Below are 17,275 nucleotides of genomic sequence, written 5' to 3' on the forward strand. Positions count from 1 at the left end.
TTGATGGGTGCTGACGAGTTGATGGGTGCAGCACACCAACATGGCATAAGTATACATATGTAACAAACCTGCACGTTATGCACATGTACCCTAGAACTTAAAGTATAATAAAAAAAAGAAAATTATCAGTTCTAAAAAAGGGGGTGATGGACCAGAAGTGTATGAGAATGATAGCTTGCCAAAAAGAAAATGAGATGATGTAATCACATCAAGAAAGAATACTGGGAGGGGGGAGGAGGGAGGGCTTGCATTGGGGAGTTATACAAGATATAAATGATGAATTGATGGGTGCTGACGAGTTGATGGGTGCAGCACACCAACATGGCATAAGTATACATATGTAACAAACCTGCACGTTATGCACATGTACCCTAGAACTTAAAGTATAATAAAAAAAAAAAAAAAAAAAAAAAAAAAAAAAAAAAAAAAGAAAGAATACCCACCAGTTCCTTCAGTCATTTAACCAGTTGAAGGAGGCAGGCAATGCCACTCTTGTAACTGTTTGTATGACTGGATTCATTCATTACTTTCTGTGCAAATACAGGAAGATCAATTATTTGAGATGGAAAATTATAATTTAATTGTAAACGGAAGTTGTAAAGATATCACCTTGTTATAAGGTTGGTAAGAACAGAAACAACACATTTTCTGATTTTTTTTCCCCACAAAGTAAGTTTCATATTGCTCTGTTTCCTCTTTGAAACAGTAACTCTGCCAAAGGCAGTATCGTTTGATAAAGGTAACAATCAAGCAGTGGGATTTAACACTAAAGTAATGTTTTAATTAATGTTTTATTGGATGACTCTGTGGTTATTATCATTAACTTCAGGTAGCCAAGTAGAGAATATTTCTCAGAGCCAGATTAAACTGGTTTTAGTTCAGCCGATTCTCACACAATGAGAACTGTAGTCAACTAAGCACAGCTATTATGATCAAGCAATTACTTATTTTGTGTTATTCTGAAATCATCTGTTTAGAAGATAAATTTGCCAATCTGTTTAAATTCCATATTTAACTTGGATCTTTCCCCTAGATTTTGATAGCTAAATAACAGATCTTAAAGATCAGCATTTTCAGTTGTAATATATCCTGAAATTCACAGATCTCTCAATAAAACAAAAATCAAATGAAAATAATACGAAGCAACTTGCAAAAAGTATGAAAATTGCTGCACTAGAAGCCAGAAGACCTGGATTTTAATTTCATCTTTGTAATGAACTAGCCCTGAGAACCTTGGGAAAAGCCAATTAAACTCTGTGAGCCTCAGTAAACTTGCATGTAAAATGAAGGTATGTGAAACTAGATGGCCCCTTCCAATTCCAATTATCTAATTCTACTTAAGCCAAATTTTGAAATTATAAAATACTACAATCCCATTTATTGTTAGTATCAGTCTGGCCACAAGCACAGACTAACTCTGTTACATTTAGCCTGCCACAAACTAAAATAATCATGGGGTGTAGGTCAGAGTACAAAGCTTGTTCCAACTATAGCTGTTTTGCTTTTTGTGACTTGAAATCTTAGAATTACTTATGCCTCCTCTCTTTCACTTATTCCCAATAAGCCATCAATGTTAAAGTCCGACTGCTATTTCAGCAACCTCCCATATCTAACTCCTCACCCATTCCCAGACAGGCCAGAACATTAGATGCATAAAGGGCAGTAATGACAGACAGGTGAAAAAAGATGATTATTTGTTTTTTTGTGACAAGGTCTCACTCTGTCGCCCAGGCTACAGTTTAGTTTGATCATAGCTCACTGTAACCTCAAACTCCTGGGCTCAAACAATCTTCCCGCCTTGGCCTCCCAAACTACTGGGATTACAGGTGTGAGCCTCCACACACAGTCCCTATCTACCTTTTTTAACCTCACCTTCCAACACTCCCTTTTATGCTCCCATCACACCTGCCAAACTCATTCTCTCCCAGGGCCACCTCAAGATGCCCCACCCTCTGTATTCCACTAAATCACTAGAATTCCTCCTGTTTCCAGAATTCCCCTCATAGCAGGCCTTATAAAGACGTACCATGGAAAAACTTTGTGGTCAGAAAGTGATTCATACTTTGTGCATCAGGAGAATATTCTAACTCTCTTAACATGCTTTCTGCTTTTCCAGTCTTCAGATTTAATGGTTGTTCCCAAAAATTACAGCTAGTGACTCAAAAAATACTTGAACTTCTTAAAAAAAATTGACCCAGCATCTTGCTCTGTAGCCCAGGCTGGAGTACAGTGGCACAATCGTAGCTCACTGAAGCTTTGAACTCCTGTACTCAAGGGATCCTCCCACCTCAGCCTCCTGAGTAGCTGGGACTACAGGCATGCACCACCACACCTGGCTGTTTTTTTTTTTTTCTTTCTTTTTGTAGAGACAGCATCTTACTATGTTGCCCAGACTGGTCTTGAACTCCTGGGCTCAAGTGATCCTCCTGCCTCACAAAGTGCCAGAGTAACCAGGTGTAAGCCACAGTACCTGGCCTTGAACTTTTTTTTTTTTTGGAACTAACTTTTCAAAAACTATATTTTAGCCAGGCGCGATGAGTGGCTCAAGCCTGTAATCCCAGCACTTTGCAAGGCTGAGGCAGGTGGATCACAAGGTCAGGAGTTCGAGAACAGCTTGACCAACATGGTGAAACCCCGTCTCTACTGAAAATACAAAAATTAGCCAGGTGCAGTGGTGTGCACCTGTAATCCCAGCTTCTCAGGAGGCTGAGGCAGGAGAATCACTTGAACCCGGGAGGCAGAAGTTGCAGTGAGCCGAGATCACGCCACTGCACTCCAGTCTGGGTGACAGACAGAGACTCAGTCTCAAAACAAACAAACAAACAACAAAAAACTCCTGTATTTTAAAGGTTTAAATCTTGTCATTTATGAAAGTTTTTAAAAATATTTGGTAGAGTTTTAAAATATTTATAAAGTTCCTGAATATATCTGTTAAATTTATTCAAAATTAGATGTTTGTTACTCTTGTGAAAGGCATTTTTTTTTTTTTTTTTTTTTAAGTTTTGGAGATACGGTCTTGCTATGTTGCCAGGCCGGTTTTGAACTCCTGGCCTCAAGCAATCCTCCAACCTCGGCCTCCCAAAGTGCTGAGATTTCAGTCATGAGTCACTGCGCCTGGCCTACATTTTCTAACATAATTTCTATTCTTATGGAGGAAAAATTTAACTTTACCTCTTCATCCAGTTCTTCAGATTAAAAAATTAGGGTAAGAAACAATCAGATGATCTCCGTTTCAGCTTACATACATAATTCTTCATTACATCCATCTCATCTGATCCCATTACCTTCTTTCATGGCTTTTTATCATTGTTAGAAGAGCCTGTGACACCTTATACTTTTCCTTCTTAGAATTTAGCACAAATAAAATTAAGTCATTATTTGAGCTTTATGAGAATAAGATCAACTCTCTTACTATTGCTTAGCATAGTGCTTGACATGAACAGGTAGGCACTCAAATGGATGTTTAATGTTTCATCATATTTTGTTTTCTTCTCAGTTTCAGCCTATTTCTGGTTAAAGTGATGAAAGCTAATTGTTACCCTTCTCAGATAACTATTACTTTATTCTTCTCTTGGGTTTGATATTTTAATTGCCAATTGTTTTTCTATCTTATCAATGTAATTATCTTAAATGAGATAAGGAAATATTTGTTTAAAGTGATTAGGCAATCACTAAATCTCTATATCAAGGGCAAAATTGTCAAAATAAAAAATAAAAGTAGAGAACACTTTGAGTTCTAATTTCTGTATTGATTACTAGAATTTCTAGGCCTCAACAGTTATTTAAAGGATTACAGATTGATCACAGGAACCTATTGAATGCTTATGTGAGCAGCTGAGGGCAACTCAAGCTATATAAAAAAAACTAAATTATAAGTAATTTGAAAGGCTAGAAGAGTAGAAAAAAGAAGTATTTGATATTTATGTGTTAAAAACTGTCAGTGAGATTGAGCTCTTCTACAGAGGAAATGGGAGAATAAGCTACTGTCACTACCTTCTAGTAGGGGGCAGTTGTATGGAGAGAACACAGATAAGCCTAATTCATGGTGATGTGATAAATGAGGTCAAGTGCAGTGGCTCACGCCTGTAATCCCAGCTCTTTGGGAGGCCGAGGTGGGTGCATCACGTGAGGTCAGGTGTTTGAGACCAGCCTGGCAAACATGGTGAAACCCCATCTCTACCAAAAATACAAAAATTAGCTGGGCATGGTGGCACATGCTTGTAATCCTAGCAACTTGGGAGGCTGAGGTGGTAGGATTGCTTGAACCTAGGAGGTGGAGGCTGAAGTGAGCCAAGATCACGCTATGCCACTGCACTACAGCCTGGGCGACAAAGCAAGACTCCATCTCAAATAAATAAATAAATAAATAAAAAACAAATAAAATAAGAGATCAAGGTGCTATGGGAATATTTAGGAGGGAACTCAATCTTGGATATCAGAGAAAGCTCCCAGGGGGTATGATATTTAAAATGTATGACTTAGAACTAGTCAGTGTTATCGAGAACACTTACTGGTTTCCTCAATTCATTTCTGTCTTATCTGCACTAATCCTATTCAATTTAATTTCTCCGTGCTCTGTGTAAACCATCAGACACAATTCATCATAGTTTCAGGGACTGAAGACTCTCAAGTAGAAAATACTGTCCTTTTCACTATCCTTTGTGGGAATATTCCTGATTATATGGTGTTATCACTCCACACCCCATACAGAGAGAACTCTGAGACAAAGATCTGAGAAAACATTGTAACAAAAGGAAACAAACTCCTGTCTCTCAAAACCAAATTCTAGATTTACCTATACTCTCATAACAATATTCTGTGTTTAAAAGGCAACAATCCACTATCCCAGTGCTGTTTTTTTTTCCCCCAGCTTCATTAATCCTAGATAAATGGCACATAACTTTCCAAAATTATCCTTAAACTTAATCTAGTCTTACATTTTTACCTCATGGGAAAATGGTTATAACATAAGTGGTCCCCCAAAATACATTCTGTCCTTTCAACCTCCTTCTCCCAACCATATGAATGACCCCTACTTCTAGTACTCTCAACATCCTATTTCCCACTGAACGTGTGTATGTGTGAAATCTAAAACTCCTCGAGAAATAAAAAGTGGACAAAGACAGAGGTCTTTTAATTAAGAGGTGAGAGACTTGGGGCAGAGCGAGACTCCGTCTCAAAAAAAAAAAAAAAAAAAAGAGGTGAGAAACTTGGGCACACACAGATCAGTTCTGCTTGATTCTCTTGAACAAAGATAGAACTGGGTGACATTCATAGCAGTGGACCTGTCATTCCTCGTGCAGAATGATTTCTGGAAGAGATTCCAGGTGGCAGCCTAAGGCCAAAGGAGGTGTCATTAGGTCTTCTCTAATCTCAGTCTACAACTCAGAGATGTGATATGTAGGTTTTGAAGACCTGAACACCACATTCCAGGCTGGTCCTTTTGTGCTAGATTTTCTATCAGAAGCCATCTAGAACGTCAGAGTCCGCGAAGGAATACTGGGTACTGTCCAGGGCAAACCCATCTACAAGGGTACTAATGTATGGAGCACCTACGGGAACATTTTACCATATCCCTTGAAGCGGGAAAAAAACAAAACAAAACCATGTGACACTTGGCTTGCATACATATTCTGAAAGTCACATCCAGTCCATTTTAAGCCTCAATTTTTAAGTATTAATGCTTTTATACTCTGACTATAAAAAAATTTTGTTTTAAAAAATCTTAATCTAAGGTAATTTATGATCCTCTTTGCTATTTTCCACAAAATTATGTGTACATAAACACAGATATGTTTTCCCCTAGCAAGGGGTTAATAGCATTAAGCAGATTCTCAAAAGGATCAGCAGAAGATGCTGACATACAGCAATCATTCTTTTCTACATGGATATTTTTGAGAGAAGCGATTTAAGGTAAGTATGCATTACCCAAAAACATATACACCAATGCAATGTAGTCAGTTAAAATTAGGATACGTATTTCTAAAAGGGCTGTCCTCCCCTTTTGTCAATTGCAAGTAGTCTCTGGGCCCAATGCAGAAGCTGATTTGTTAATATTACTGGATTCAATGACAGTGATAAAATGGAGTATACTTGGAAAATACTTTTTGTTTTGTTTTATATTTGTGTGTTCTCTTTCAATAAGCTAACCTGCACCTTCCAGCAAATTGGAGGGCTAAATAAATTTATGTAAAAAAAAAAAAATCACAAAAATTATACCCTTAATGAAAATATGAAAATAGAATGGAACCCAGATTAAACCTCTCTCCCAAAATAACGTATGTCAGCTCAAAGCAACGAAAATACTGTGGTTAGTTGAAAAAAGCTGAAATTTTGTGTAATTATGAAAGTGAAAAAAGAGCATTTTGGCTTTGAAGTTTGAGTTTTCACACCAACATTAGATTTTTAGTCTTAAATTTTAATATTTCAAGACAATTACACTCATATCTGTGATATTTAATTTCTGCCTTCCAGGCAGCTGGCTTGTCCCTTGTCATTAATATGGAAGGCAATTACAATGTCACCTTTAGCTCAGTTCTAGCTGAGGAATTCAAAAGAAAAGTCAGAAACAAGTTACTTCCCAGTAAATAAATCACCAAGGGATTTAGCTAGTCAATCAGCTCACCATTTGCGGGGTCAGAGGGGTGGGGAGATCTGGGGTGTTAGCACACACAGGAGTGTACATACACACACAACAGAAACAAAGTAATACTACAATAATCAAACTATATTAATATGTTATCAAAACACTACAAACAGAACAAATGTTTCTTTTGCCTTCTATGTCTCTTCTCATTTTACTCATTCTTTCCTTATCACTATTGACTATTACCTTTCTTCAGATATTTAGCCATGCACTTACCCATGAATCCTGTCTTCTTTTTCTGTCCCAATCCCCATATCTCCATGGCTTTCCAGTTAATGAAGTATCTTAGGAAATTGAGAAACCTAGAAGTTTATCTTAGGGAAAGGTCTAAAAAACTATGCTTAAAATTCTCAAAACACTGAGAAAACTCAACATATTCACATTTCTAATGTAGAATAATTTTAAAGAAAAGTTATAATAAAATCTCACATTTTATTATAATAACTAATTAATAAGTAGTAATGAATCTAAGTAGTTTCGCACATTCTTTCATTTAAATCCCAAAATCATCCTAAAATCTCATGATACTGAGGGGGATACTAAGGCCCAGAAGGTGAAACTATGCCCAATACTACACAGCTAAATAATAAATTATACAGGCAATCCACCCAAAATTGTTTTTCCTTTTTATTTATTGATATACCATAGTTGTATGTATTTTGGGGGGTACACGTGATATTTTAACACATGTATACAATGTGTAATGATCAAATCAGGGTAACTGGAATATCCATCACTCAAACAGTTATATTTTCTTTGTGCTGGGAACATTACAATTCTTCTGTTCTAGGTATTTTGAAATATACAATAAATATTAACTATAATTTCCTATCATATTGTTGAATGATAGAACTGGTTTCTTCTAACTGTATGTTTGTACCCACCACCCAAAATTTGAACCTCAAAAAGCAAAACACCTTCAAAATATTAAGAAAACAGAAACCAACATAAATTTTAATGGTAAATATTTAGCAATGTTAAAGAACAGGAATACACATAACTGATTCACATAGTATCCCTATAATATGATAGATGACAGGAAGCTTATAGCAAAATCTGAGGCCCAACTGTGTATGAGCCTTAGGGGCTGATTACTTTTTATACATTATCTTGACTACTTTCTCAAATTTATAATTTTACTGTCCCTGGGCTTATTATAAACCTTCTCTTCAAGTCCTATGAAGTCCAGAAGTCTTTCAATGAGTAGAACCGAGGAATCCAGTGAAAAAAAGAATAGAAAGATATTTCTAGTTTCTCAATAGTTCTCATGCTGTCACTTTTATAACTGAGCCTCATCACAAAGGATTATATAATAGATTCAAGTAATACTGCAAACAATTTTATTTTTAAAACTTAGGTCTTTGATTTTTTGATACTGTAACATCTGAAGATTAAAAAAAAGATTTACTATATACTTGAAAAAGCAATATAGTTTATGCAAAACACTGTTGATATGTGAAAATGCCTGACAAAAGTTGTCAAGACCAAATTTTGGCCCTGCTGACTATGAAAAGCGAGTATTTCTTGGATTCAAACTATGAACAAGTAATGAAATTTCTGCAAGGAAGACTCAAGGAAAACACGTGTCATATAGCACTTAAGGCATACATATAGAAATCAAACATTTGTGATAATACCTGAAGTAGGAATGATTTAACAAAAGATTTTCACAGAACACTTAGAGAAAAAGAAAAACTCAGATTGTTACCCCTTCCCAATCTGAGTTTTTATGTTACAGATGTTTTAAAGAACTGTAAACAAAACAACATGTATATATTATTGCCTGATTTCAAAATAATCAAAAACAATCTGTTTTACTTAAAACCAATTGTAGCAATCACTGCATCTAGTTAATAGTAGCACTTCTATTTGCTATTCCTTATAAAGAGGCAAAAACAAAAAAGAAATCACTGTTTTGAGAACTAAAGTATTTTCCATAAGCACAAAATAGCCAATTTAAAGATATGACATAGACAGAGACAATAAAAATTATATTGTCAAATAACAGACAAATACAAAAAAATTGAAATATGCTAGCTCAATTACCCTGAAGTTCTGCTACTGAATAGGAACTTTCAGATGCTCCAGTATATAAAACATTTTTAGGTGCTAAGCCCAGGAATAATGTCTGGAATTCTGCCAATAATATTCCTCCTGAACACAATGGCAAAGCCTGTGTGTGACACAGCAGTACACTCAACTTTTTTACAATTTCATGTTCCCCCATCTTTTGCAGCATATGAATGAGAAATAGCCTTTCTCTTGGAGGCTCTATTAATTTTTATGAAATAAACCAACACAAAATGGGTAGCAAACTGATTTAAGCAAAATTTTCATTGTTATGGTTCTATAATTAGAAAATAAAATTAGTAATTGATGAGAGCTACAGCTCAAAAAATGAAAATTACTAGATTGACCTTCATGTGGTTAGTCATATTTAACAAACTTGAGTCCTCTCTGCCTGTGTCTGCCTCTCACTCCAAACTCCCTGTCATACCCCTACCCCTTCTACACACAGCTGCTCTTCTTGAAGTGAGTGCTTTACATTGTGGAGGCCACCAAGTCCAAATAACATAACTTTATTTTGCTATAATTTTTATAACTTCTATCAAATTCAAGTTTTTGGCTGCACCTTACAAACTTGAAAATCTAAGAAATGCCAGTCTTTTAAACTTCAGCCACATATAGGTCTACGTAAAACACTTTTTTAATCTTTAAGGGCTATTTTGTAAATTTTCACCAATTATTAGAAATATTTTTAATACAAATATTTTATACATAGTATTGTTAAAAAGATCAGCAAAAGGCACAAAAGCATGGGATATATTTTGAGTTCTTTTTAAAGAAAAGAAATTTCTCTCCTTACCAGAAATGCTAACACTGATTGTTAAGACTTTCTAATGACAGGTATTTTTTGAAAAGAACAACAACAAACCCATCGTATTCCAAACTATATAGTTTGTAGAGATAACAAAGCCCTAATATTAACTCTGAGCTTATACTAACTTTACTCATCAGACATATATCACTGAGTGAATTAAAAGCCACTTAGCCATGTAAAACGAAAAAGCAAAGGAAAAACTGGTTATTAGCTCAATACGGATTGTTCGTAAAATGGGCACTATGCTAATTAGTCTGCTCTGCTTTAATTAAAAGAATCATTAGCTAAATCACATACGTAAACTTCAATTTCACAGTATTTGAGAAAGATACAAAAGACCTTTTGTTTACTAAAACACTTTAAAACTCTCCTATAATCTGTTGAACAGACCAATTTTTCCAGATCCTGTATAAACAAATGGTAACCTATACTTTGTTCAATTATCACATATATTAGTGTAGTTTAATAAGATTTGACTATATTTGAAGTGTTAACTAAGTCAGATATATAATTATTACATTTAGGAGGTCTACTTCAATTTTAAAATACTAGCTTAACCTTGTATGTTGTCTTCAAAATCCTTTATTTTTCAGTTTTCTATATGGATGTTTAATAGAACACTACACTGACTTTGCAGTTTAATTATGACGCTTTACCTGAACTGCACAGAACTAGTTAATGGATTAAATAATTAAGAGATTGCACAATTTGAGGTAGATTTTCAGAAATGCTTTATAAAAAGATTTTAGCACACCAATTACTTAAACTATGTCAAAAATCTCACTTAGTTAAATTCTGACAATCTTTGTCAAATTCAGACACATGAATTCAATTAAAATAAGCAGCTTATTTAAAATACATTTGTCTTAACAGCTTTAACTTAAAAAACACCTCCTGCCCCCATATACAGTTAATGCTTCTGGCTAATGCACATTCTCTTCCCTGTATTCTCATTTGTATCACATTTTTTTCCCCATTAAAGTGAGCACATTGTATTTGGTTTCTTTTCTTCCTATTCATTGTTCAGTTCAGCATTTTAATAATCTTTTCAGTACTGCTGTTCAAAGAAAACAGGCTATATGAAGCTAAAGAAAATTCTCTAAGTTCAATGGTTTTCAAAGTGAGATAATTTTCCTAGACCTATTTATTAAAAATCCATGCAAAACAAGCACCTCAACCAACTGGTAAACAGCTACAGAAAATTGGAAGCTTAAAAATAAAGCCGTTAAAAACACTTCACTACACACCTTCTCTGTGAAGCCCTTTGTTTCCACTGAAAACCATACTGGAATCCTTGTATAAAAGAAGTTGCCTTCTGGCTATCAATAGCTATACTATCAGTAACTGAGGGATCCAGATGTCTGCAGCGGTTAAAACAAATGTTCAGCGTTGGGTGCTGATTCCGCTTCCCTCCGTGCAAGGTTTTTCACAAAGGCAGCAGAGTAAGAGCGCACATAGCAACAGCACTCACAGCTGATTGGACAGAGGGTGTGCTCAACCTCCCCTGCTCACTAGGTCCACTACAGCTTCCTGTCTACTTGGCAGCACTGTCATGTTTTCTTTGCTCCTCTTAGGAACTCAGCTGTGTTTAGGCAACTTGAAAGGAAAGAACAGTAGACTGACAATGGCAAAGTATTCTAGTGTAAGCCCCTAAAATGTGTTTCTTTAGTTGCTTTTAAAACAGAGAAATTCGTGAGACAAAAATTTATTTCAGTTAGTGAAATAAATGAAACTGAAGACAAAGAAGGGTTGTGGAGGGAATCAATTACTTCACATTTAAATTAAATCAGGTCTACCAAATGAAACCCTGTGAAAATGTGTAAATAAAAAACTTTACAATAATCAGAATAAAGCATTATCCTCCATATACCTAGAACTATAAAGTATTTTACAACACTTCACAAATTCCTAGAAAAGCACAACCTGTTACATATTTAAAATGGGATAGGTCCTGAAATGGTCTCTCCTCAAATGCATGCAGTACCTTTTAAGAGGGCTAAAGAAACAGGTTACCAGACTGACTAGAAAAGATTCAGAAAGGAAAATTATCAGTTACTTAATAATCTCTGACAATACAAGATTTAACTAGGTCTTTATAGTAAAATGTCTCTGGATACATAGAACAATGACATTTAGCTTAAATTCATTTACTTTTTGTTATCATAAAATTACCCAGAGATATAAAAGCATAGACTTTTTTTCAGATTTCAAGTACTGGGGTTCAGTTTGCCAGTTCATACTGTCTCCACGAACTTTAATAGCAAAAACCCCTCCCCAGCTTACAAAGTTGTTTGGGAGAATCAATGAAAGTAGTAGGGGATGAACAGATGTGATGAATTATAAAAATGTCTCACTTTAGAAGTATTTCCCCTGAACGTCACATCAACTAGGATGGTGGTTTTCAAACGTTTAAAGCAATGGAACTCTATTTGCATTCTTCCTATAAAATGCATTATCAGTGGTAGCTCTAGGACTTCTATACAGGAAAGGTTTGTGGGAGTAGGCTGAGGCAGCAGCAGAAGCATGCCGTTTACTACTCAGATCTTTGTTTATCTTGAGTGTCTCGGCATTAGGGAGTGGAGGCTGATGGAAATGTTGGAGTTACTAAAGCGCCCCATGAGCACTATGAGGCTATTTTTAAGTGAGAAGCCACAAATAGCACGCAATTTCATCTCAGACCCAGAATCCACAAGATTTCTACCCCTGAAGAAGCTTCTAGGATTCCTGGAGTTCTATAGTACAGAAGAAATACAACCTGGAAGAGGTTTATTGCTTTAAAGAAATCTCATTACTTTAAAGAATCTGATCACTCGCTCCACATTTAGCCAGAGGGAGAGCTGCTAAGCCCCCTGAGAAATAACAAGACGTGTTTGGAAACACAATAAGCCTGAGGTAGGTGACTCAGAGAAAGAATGGCATGGTAGAGAGAGCAAGGATTTTGGAGGTAGGCCAACCTGTGTTCAAAACAGGAATCTGCCATTACTAACAGTGGGACCCTAAAAGATTATTACACCATTATGAGCTTCAGTTTCCTCATCTGTACAACTCCTAATCCAAGACTAGTCACAGGCCCACTGTACTTTTTCCTTAACACTTAGTTCATAGAATGTAGAAAGACTGTTTACAAAATGACTGGTTTAATGAGTCTCCTCCATCATACTGTAAGTGCTTTAAAGGTAGGTACTATGTCTACTTGTTTACCTAGTACCATGCCTCATTTATATTTTATATAATATTTGATTTGATTTCCAAATCATGGGAGGTGACTAGTACAAGTAGAACATCTTACTTGACCATCTTCATTGTTTAAATAAGGAAATTAGATCTAAAATTTACAAGTCACAACTAGAAGTTAAAGGAAATCAAATTTAAAAATTTTTTGGATTAATAAATTTATATTTCAAAATCAACCTTTTCTATCTCCTATAATATATAATCCCAGGGTTGTTTTGGAATATTTTCTTTCAGTTATAATCCTTAAACTTTAAAATTAAAGGCTAGTGATATCATATATCTATAATATAAATCTATTGATGTCATATAAAAAAAGAATTTACAGAAAAAACATTAAATGTATTTAGTCACAACACATAATTATAAATGATAAAAGACACTCTAAATAGATGTGCCACCTTAAAAACTTAAATCCAACTGAGACAGCATTTTATTTAGTGAAATGCTCTCCTCTCTGCTGCTAGTTTTCCAATAAATTTCAGAACAGCACTTCATATATTTTTGAAAAAAGTTTGCTTTTCCCCAATTTGCTCATCTTGGTACACAAAACTAAATAATGAGTATGCTATAAAATGATGGCACATTATCTACTTTGTAAATTTCAAGACTACAAACTAAGAATCTGAATAACATGAATTTCTACACAAGTGTTAGTCCCAAATTCTCAATTCTCAATTCCCAACCATGACAAACCTCCTTCCCCCACTCCTCCAGAACCCACCTAGCATGGTTGTTAAGTATGTTCTCTAAATGGACAGTTCAGGAAACATATCATGCTCCTGCAGGGAAACAAATAGGATAGTAGATCTTTTACAAAAGTTTTAAAAACAAAACTATATATTCCAAATACAAAATGCAAAAATTTCAAATAACTATTTCAGATCATCTATGCTTTCTGTTAGCAGAAATAACTGAGATATACTGATAGTAAGATACTTTAAGAGATAATCATGCTATCTTTGAGACTTTCTAAACAAAATTATTGCAGATAGAAAAAAGAGCCCTTCAAAGGTAATGATTAAATAGCTACTACACATATACACATAAAAATAATTACTAAATATATATTATATATATATTAAATAGCCACTACCTACTGGCCCATGGGCCAGGCATGATGCTAATCCCTTTACATACTCTTCTCAGATCCTTAGGTAGTTGTTATCCCCACAGATTAAAACTGGCACAAAATCCAACCTCATGATTGGAAAGACCCCTTAAAGCAGCAAGACATAATGGAGGAGGAAAGCCACAAATTCAAGCTCTTTCCACTTACAGGATGTGTTACCAAATTATTTAACCTGCCTGAATCTATTTATTTGAAAAGTGGGAATAATCATTTCTCTAAGTGCTATAAACCACCTAGGTGAGTACTTGGGCTCTTAATTTGAAGTCTCCTCTTTCCCTTTGCAGACATCAGGTCTACATGACATAACCATATGTCTGCATACACACACATGCACACAACAAATAAGAGCAATACATTAGCATACATTAGTTGTACACAGTATTAATAAAAACGGGAATGAAACAACTCTTGACCAAAGAAAGATATCTGTGATGCTGAATTATTTTTAAGTTTCTTAAATAATGTCACATCTAACAACACATGTAACAGCTGAATAACTAATTTGTAATGAAGACTAAGCAACAGTTAAAATTTAACATTAACAGTTTTGGAAAATAGAGAAATTTATGACATCATTAAATCAGTTTTTATTAAAAAACAAAATATGATGTCCAGGTCACTTCAGGGATAAATTAAACCATACATTATAGTGACTGCCATTTACATGAGATTCCCAGCAATCATACTTGCTGCAATGATCACCCACTGACCTGTATTCATTATAACAAAGTACAAATAAACCAAATGGCCAAACAGCAACCCAAATATACCGTTTTAAGAGTTAAACACAGTCTTAAAATTAAAATGCTAAAAAGTACCTAAGAGACTTAATTGAGGATCTCATCTTTCAAAAGATTTTGGGTTATGATGACCTAGATTAGTTCCAGGAGTAGTGCCTTGTTTACAAAATCTAAGATCTTGGAAAGAAGAAAATGTTCTAGCCTGTTTTTTGGCATCATTCATACTACATTGTTTAAAATAAGCTAGAACAGGGGTTATTTATAAGCTAAGCTACTAGACAAACACTTCGTCTAATAATATCTTGTAGACACATAAGTCAGATTTAATAAGAATCAAGATCATGTATTAAGAATTCACTTTTAATATCCTATATACTTTGTAAATTAATATCACCACCATTACATAAAATGTGTGCAGAGGTGCATATGGGTTTTTCTTTATGCATACTTCTTTGAAAGATATATTATGGGATGTTGTTAATCTCCTGCTATTACAAAGAATGCTATGTTTGATTCAATCTTAGATTGAAAACCAATCATACATTTTTATTATAATAAAATAACATTTTACGACAAGTTTTTCCATGAAGATAATGGATCCCATATTTACCTGTCCCTTTGACAACTGCAACTTTGTGAAATAATATTTTGTAGATGAAGAAACTGGATCATAGAAATTGAGGTAGGTCACCTTGTAAGAATCACCTACTCTAGGTTTAATTCCAAGTGCTGTGGTTTTTTTCCACAATTACCTATTACTGATACATGTCATTATCTCTGCTAACAGAGACAAACAGTCATACAAATAGACTGATTCTGCAGTTTAAATTCTGGAGACTGTTAACAGAAATCTGGTTGAGTGAAAAAGCTGTATGTGTATTCAGTCAATCTTGTGTAGCTTAAGGAGACTCAATCATTAAGTCCCCAAAGCTTTAATACTGTTTGCTTTGCATTTAACATTTTTAAAAATCTGCTTATTTGAAACTATTTTACGTTGGTTTGCTTCCAAGTGATATGACTAAACTCTTTTGGCTACCTCAAACTCTAGCATGTCTAAAACTGAATTAGTTTTCCTCTGAACAAGAGTCACCATTATTGTCAGTGACATCCTCCCAATTCCCTAAGCTAACAAACTTTGGAGAGAACCTACTCATTGACTGTGTGTTTAGTAAGTGCCTGGCACAACCACTTCACTCAGGTTATGTCATTCTAACAAAGTTATAAAACGGTGTAAAATACTATACCAGTTTTAATCAATCTAATGGCAACTCAGAGTAAGTTGGCAACTTAAGCTTACACAGAAAAGGTAACAAAATCAAATCTTGAACACTTTTAGTTCTAAGTGCTAAAACAATCTGTAGAATTAATGTGCTATAAAATTAATATAAGGGGTTGAGACTATCATTTTCTTTTTAAATAAAGTAGAAAAAAGAAAAAAATCAGTCATCATTGCTCATGGCAAGATTGGTAAATAACTTGCTTTTGGGCAGGGGTCGATACGGATGTTGTTATGGGGCAGCAATGTGAAATGTCTAATTGTGGATTGCAGTCAAAAAAATGCTAAGGCCACTGCTCCATCTGACACTGTCTCTCAATTACTACCATCCCTCCCACTGTCTCCAAATAGATACTGGTTTTTACCATATCATATTCAACAAACATGGACTTTGGAAGCACAACAGCTGAAATTAGGTAGAACTGTACTAAATAGAGTTGGAGAAAATAGTCACTAGAGACTTACAGCCAAAATTCACATGTATCACAGGCTGTCACCACTCAATTCTACAGACCCTCTTTTCCTAGAGGTGACACTACTAAAGACACAGATGTTCAGAGATCCCTAACGATTCACAATGTACAAATGCTGTAACTACCAAATATAGCTTTCTGTGTAGAGGGAAACAATAGTTGTCTTTTCCCTTATATAAATGCTAGAGTCAACCTTTCTATGAGAGCTCTCCATTTTCAATGCAATTTCAGTTTATAAAGTACTTATTTGAATACCTCAATAGTTTTTACCATTTTAGACCAAGAAGATTTTAACTGCAGCACCTGAGAGAGGAAACAACAGTAAGACCTCATAAACTGAGCTCCTCAATTGAAGCTTGCACTTCCTGGGAATAATTTTTCATTCTTCACTCACAAAAACAAAACAAACCATCAAACATACACGCCCCCTCCCATTCAAACTCAAAATATTGGAGACCACCACAAATAGAAAGGGATAGTGGAGGTCAGGCATGGTGGTTCATGCTCGTAATTCCAGACTTTAGGAGGCTGAGACAGGAGGACTGCTTGAGGATAGAGTTTAAGACCAGGCCGGGCAACAGTGAGACCTCGTTTCTAAAAAAAAAAAAAAAAAAAAAAAAAAAAAAAAAAATTAAAATCAGCTGGGCATGGTGGTGCACACTGTAGTCCCAGCTTCTCAGGGACTGAGGCAGGAGGATTGCTTGAGCTCAGGAATTGGAGGTTGCAGTGAGCCACAATCAAGCCACTGTACTCCAGCCTGGGCAACAGAGCAAGAACCTGTATCAATAAACAAAAAAAGAAAGGGATAGTAGAGTGTACAATTTCTGTAAGTTTGTACAGGCCATCTGATACTCTCTTATTCCTCTGGGCCAGCTCCTCTACCCCCAAGTCCCACC

The 17,275-nt window shown here is 35.2% G+C and overlaps 1 protein-coding gene across 8 annotated transcripts in view; it reads right to left on the reverse strand.

Annotated features, from left to right (window-relative positions):
* ATOSA (atos homolog A) overlaps positions 1 to 17,275 on the reverse strand; it is a 128,982-nt gene that overhangs the window by 61,136 nt on the left and 50,571 nt on the right. The window contains exon 1 of one of the 8 annotated variants that reach the window (XM_017886156.1): positions 13,483 to 13,528. The exons of 6 other annotated variants lie outside the window; for them this stretch is intronic. In XM_017886156.1, coding sequence (XP_017741645.1) covers positions 13,483 to 13,489 — 7 coding nt within the window. In that variant the 5' untranslated portion in view covers positions 13,490 to 13,528. Of the gene's footprint in view, positions 1 to 443; positions 473 to 13,482; positions 13,529 to 17,275 lie in introns of those variants that run through there. One more of the 8 variants, XM_017886155.1, reaches the window with a different exon arrangement.

Source organism: Rhinopithecus bieti, unplaced genomic scaffold (assembly GCF_001698545.2).
Source record: "Rhinopithecus bieti isolate Rb0 unplaced genomic scaffold, ASM169854v2 scaffold_14454, whole genome shotgun sequence".
Lineage (NCBI taxonomy): Eukaryota > Metazoa > Chordata > Mammalia > Primates > Cercopithecidae > Rhinopithecus > Rhinopithecus bieti.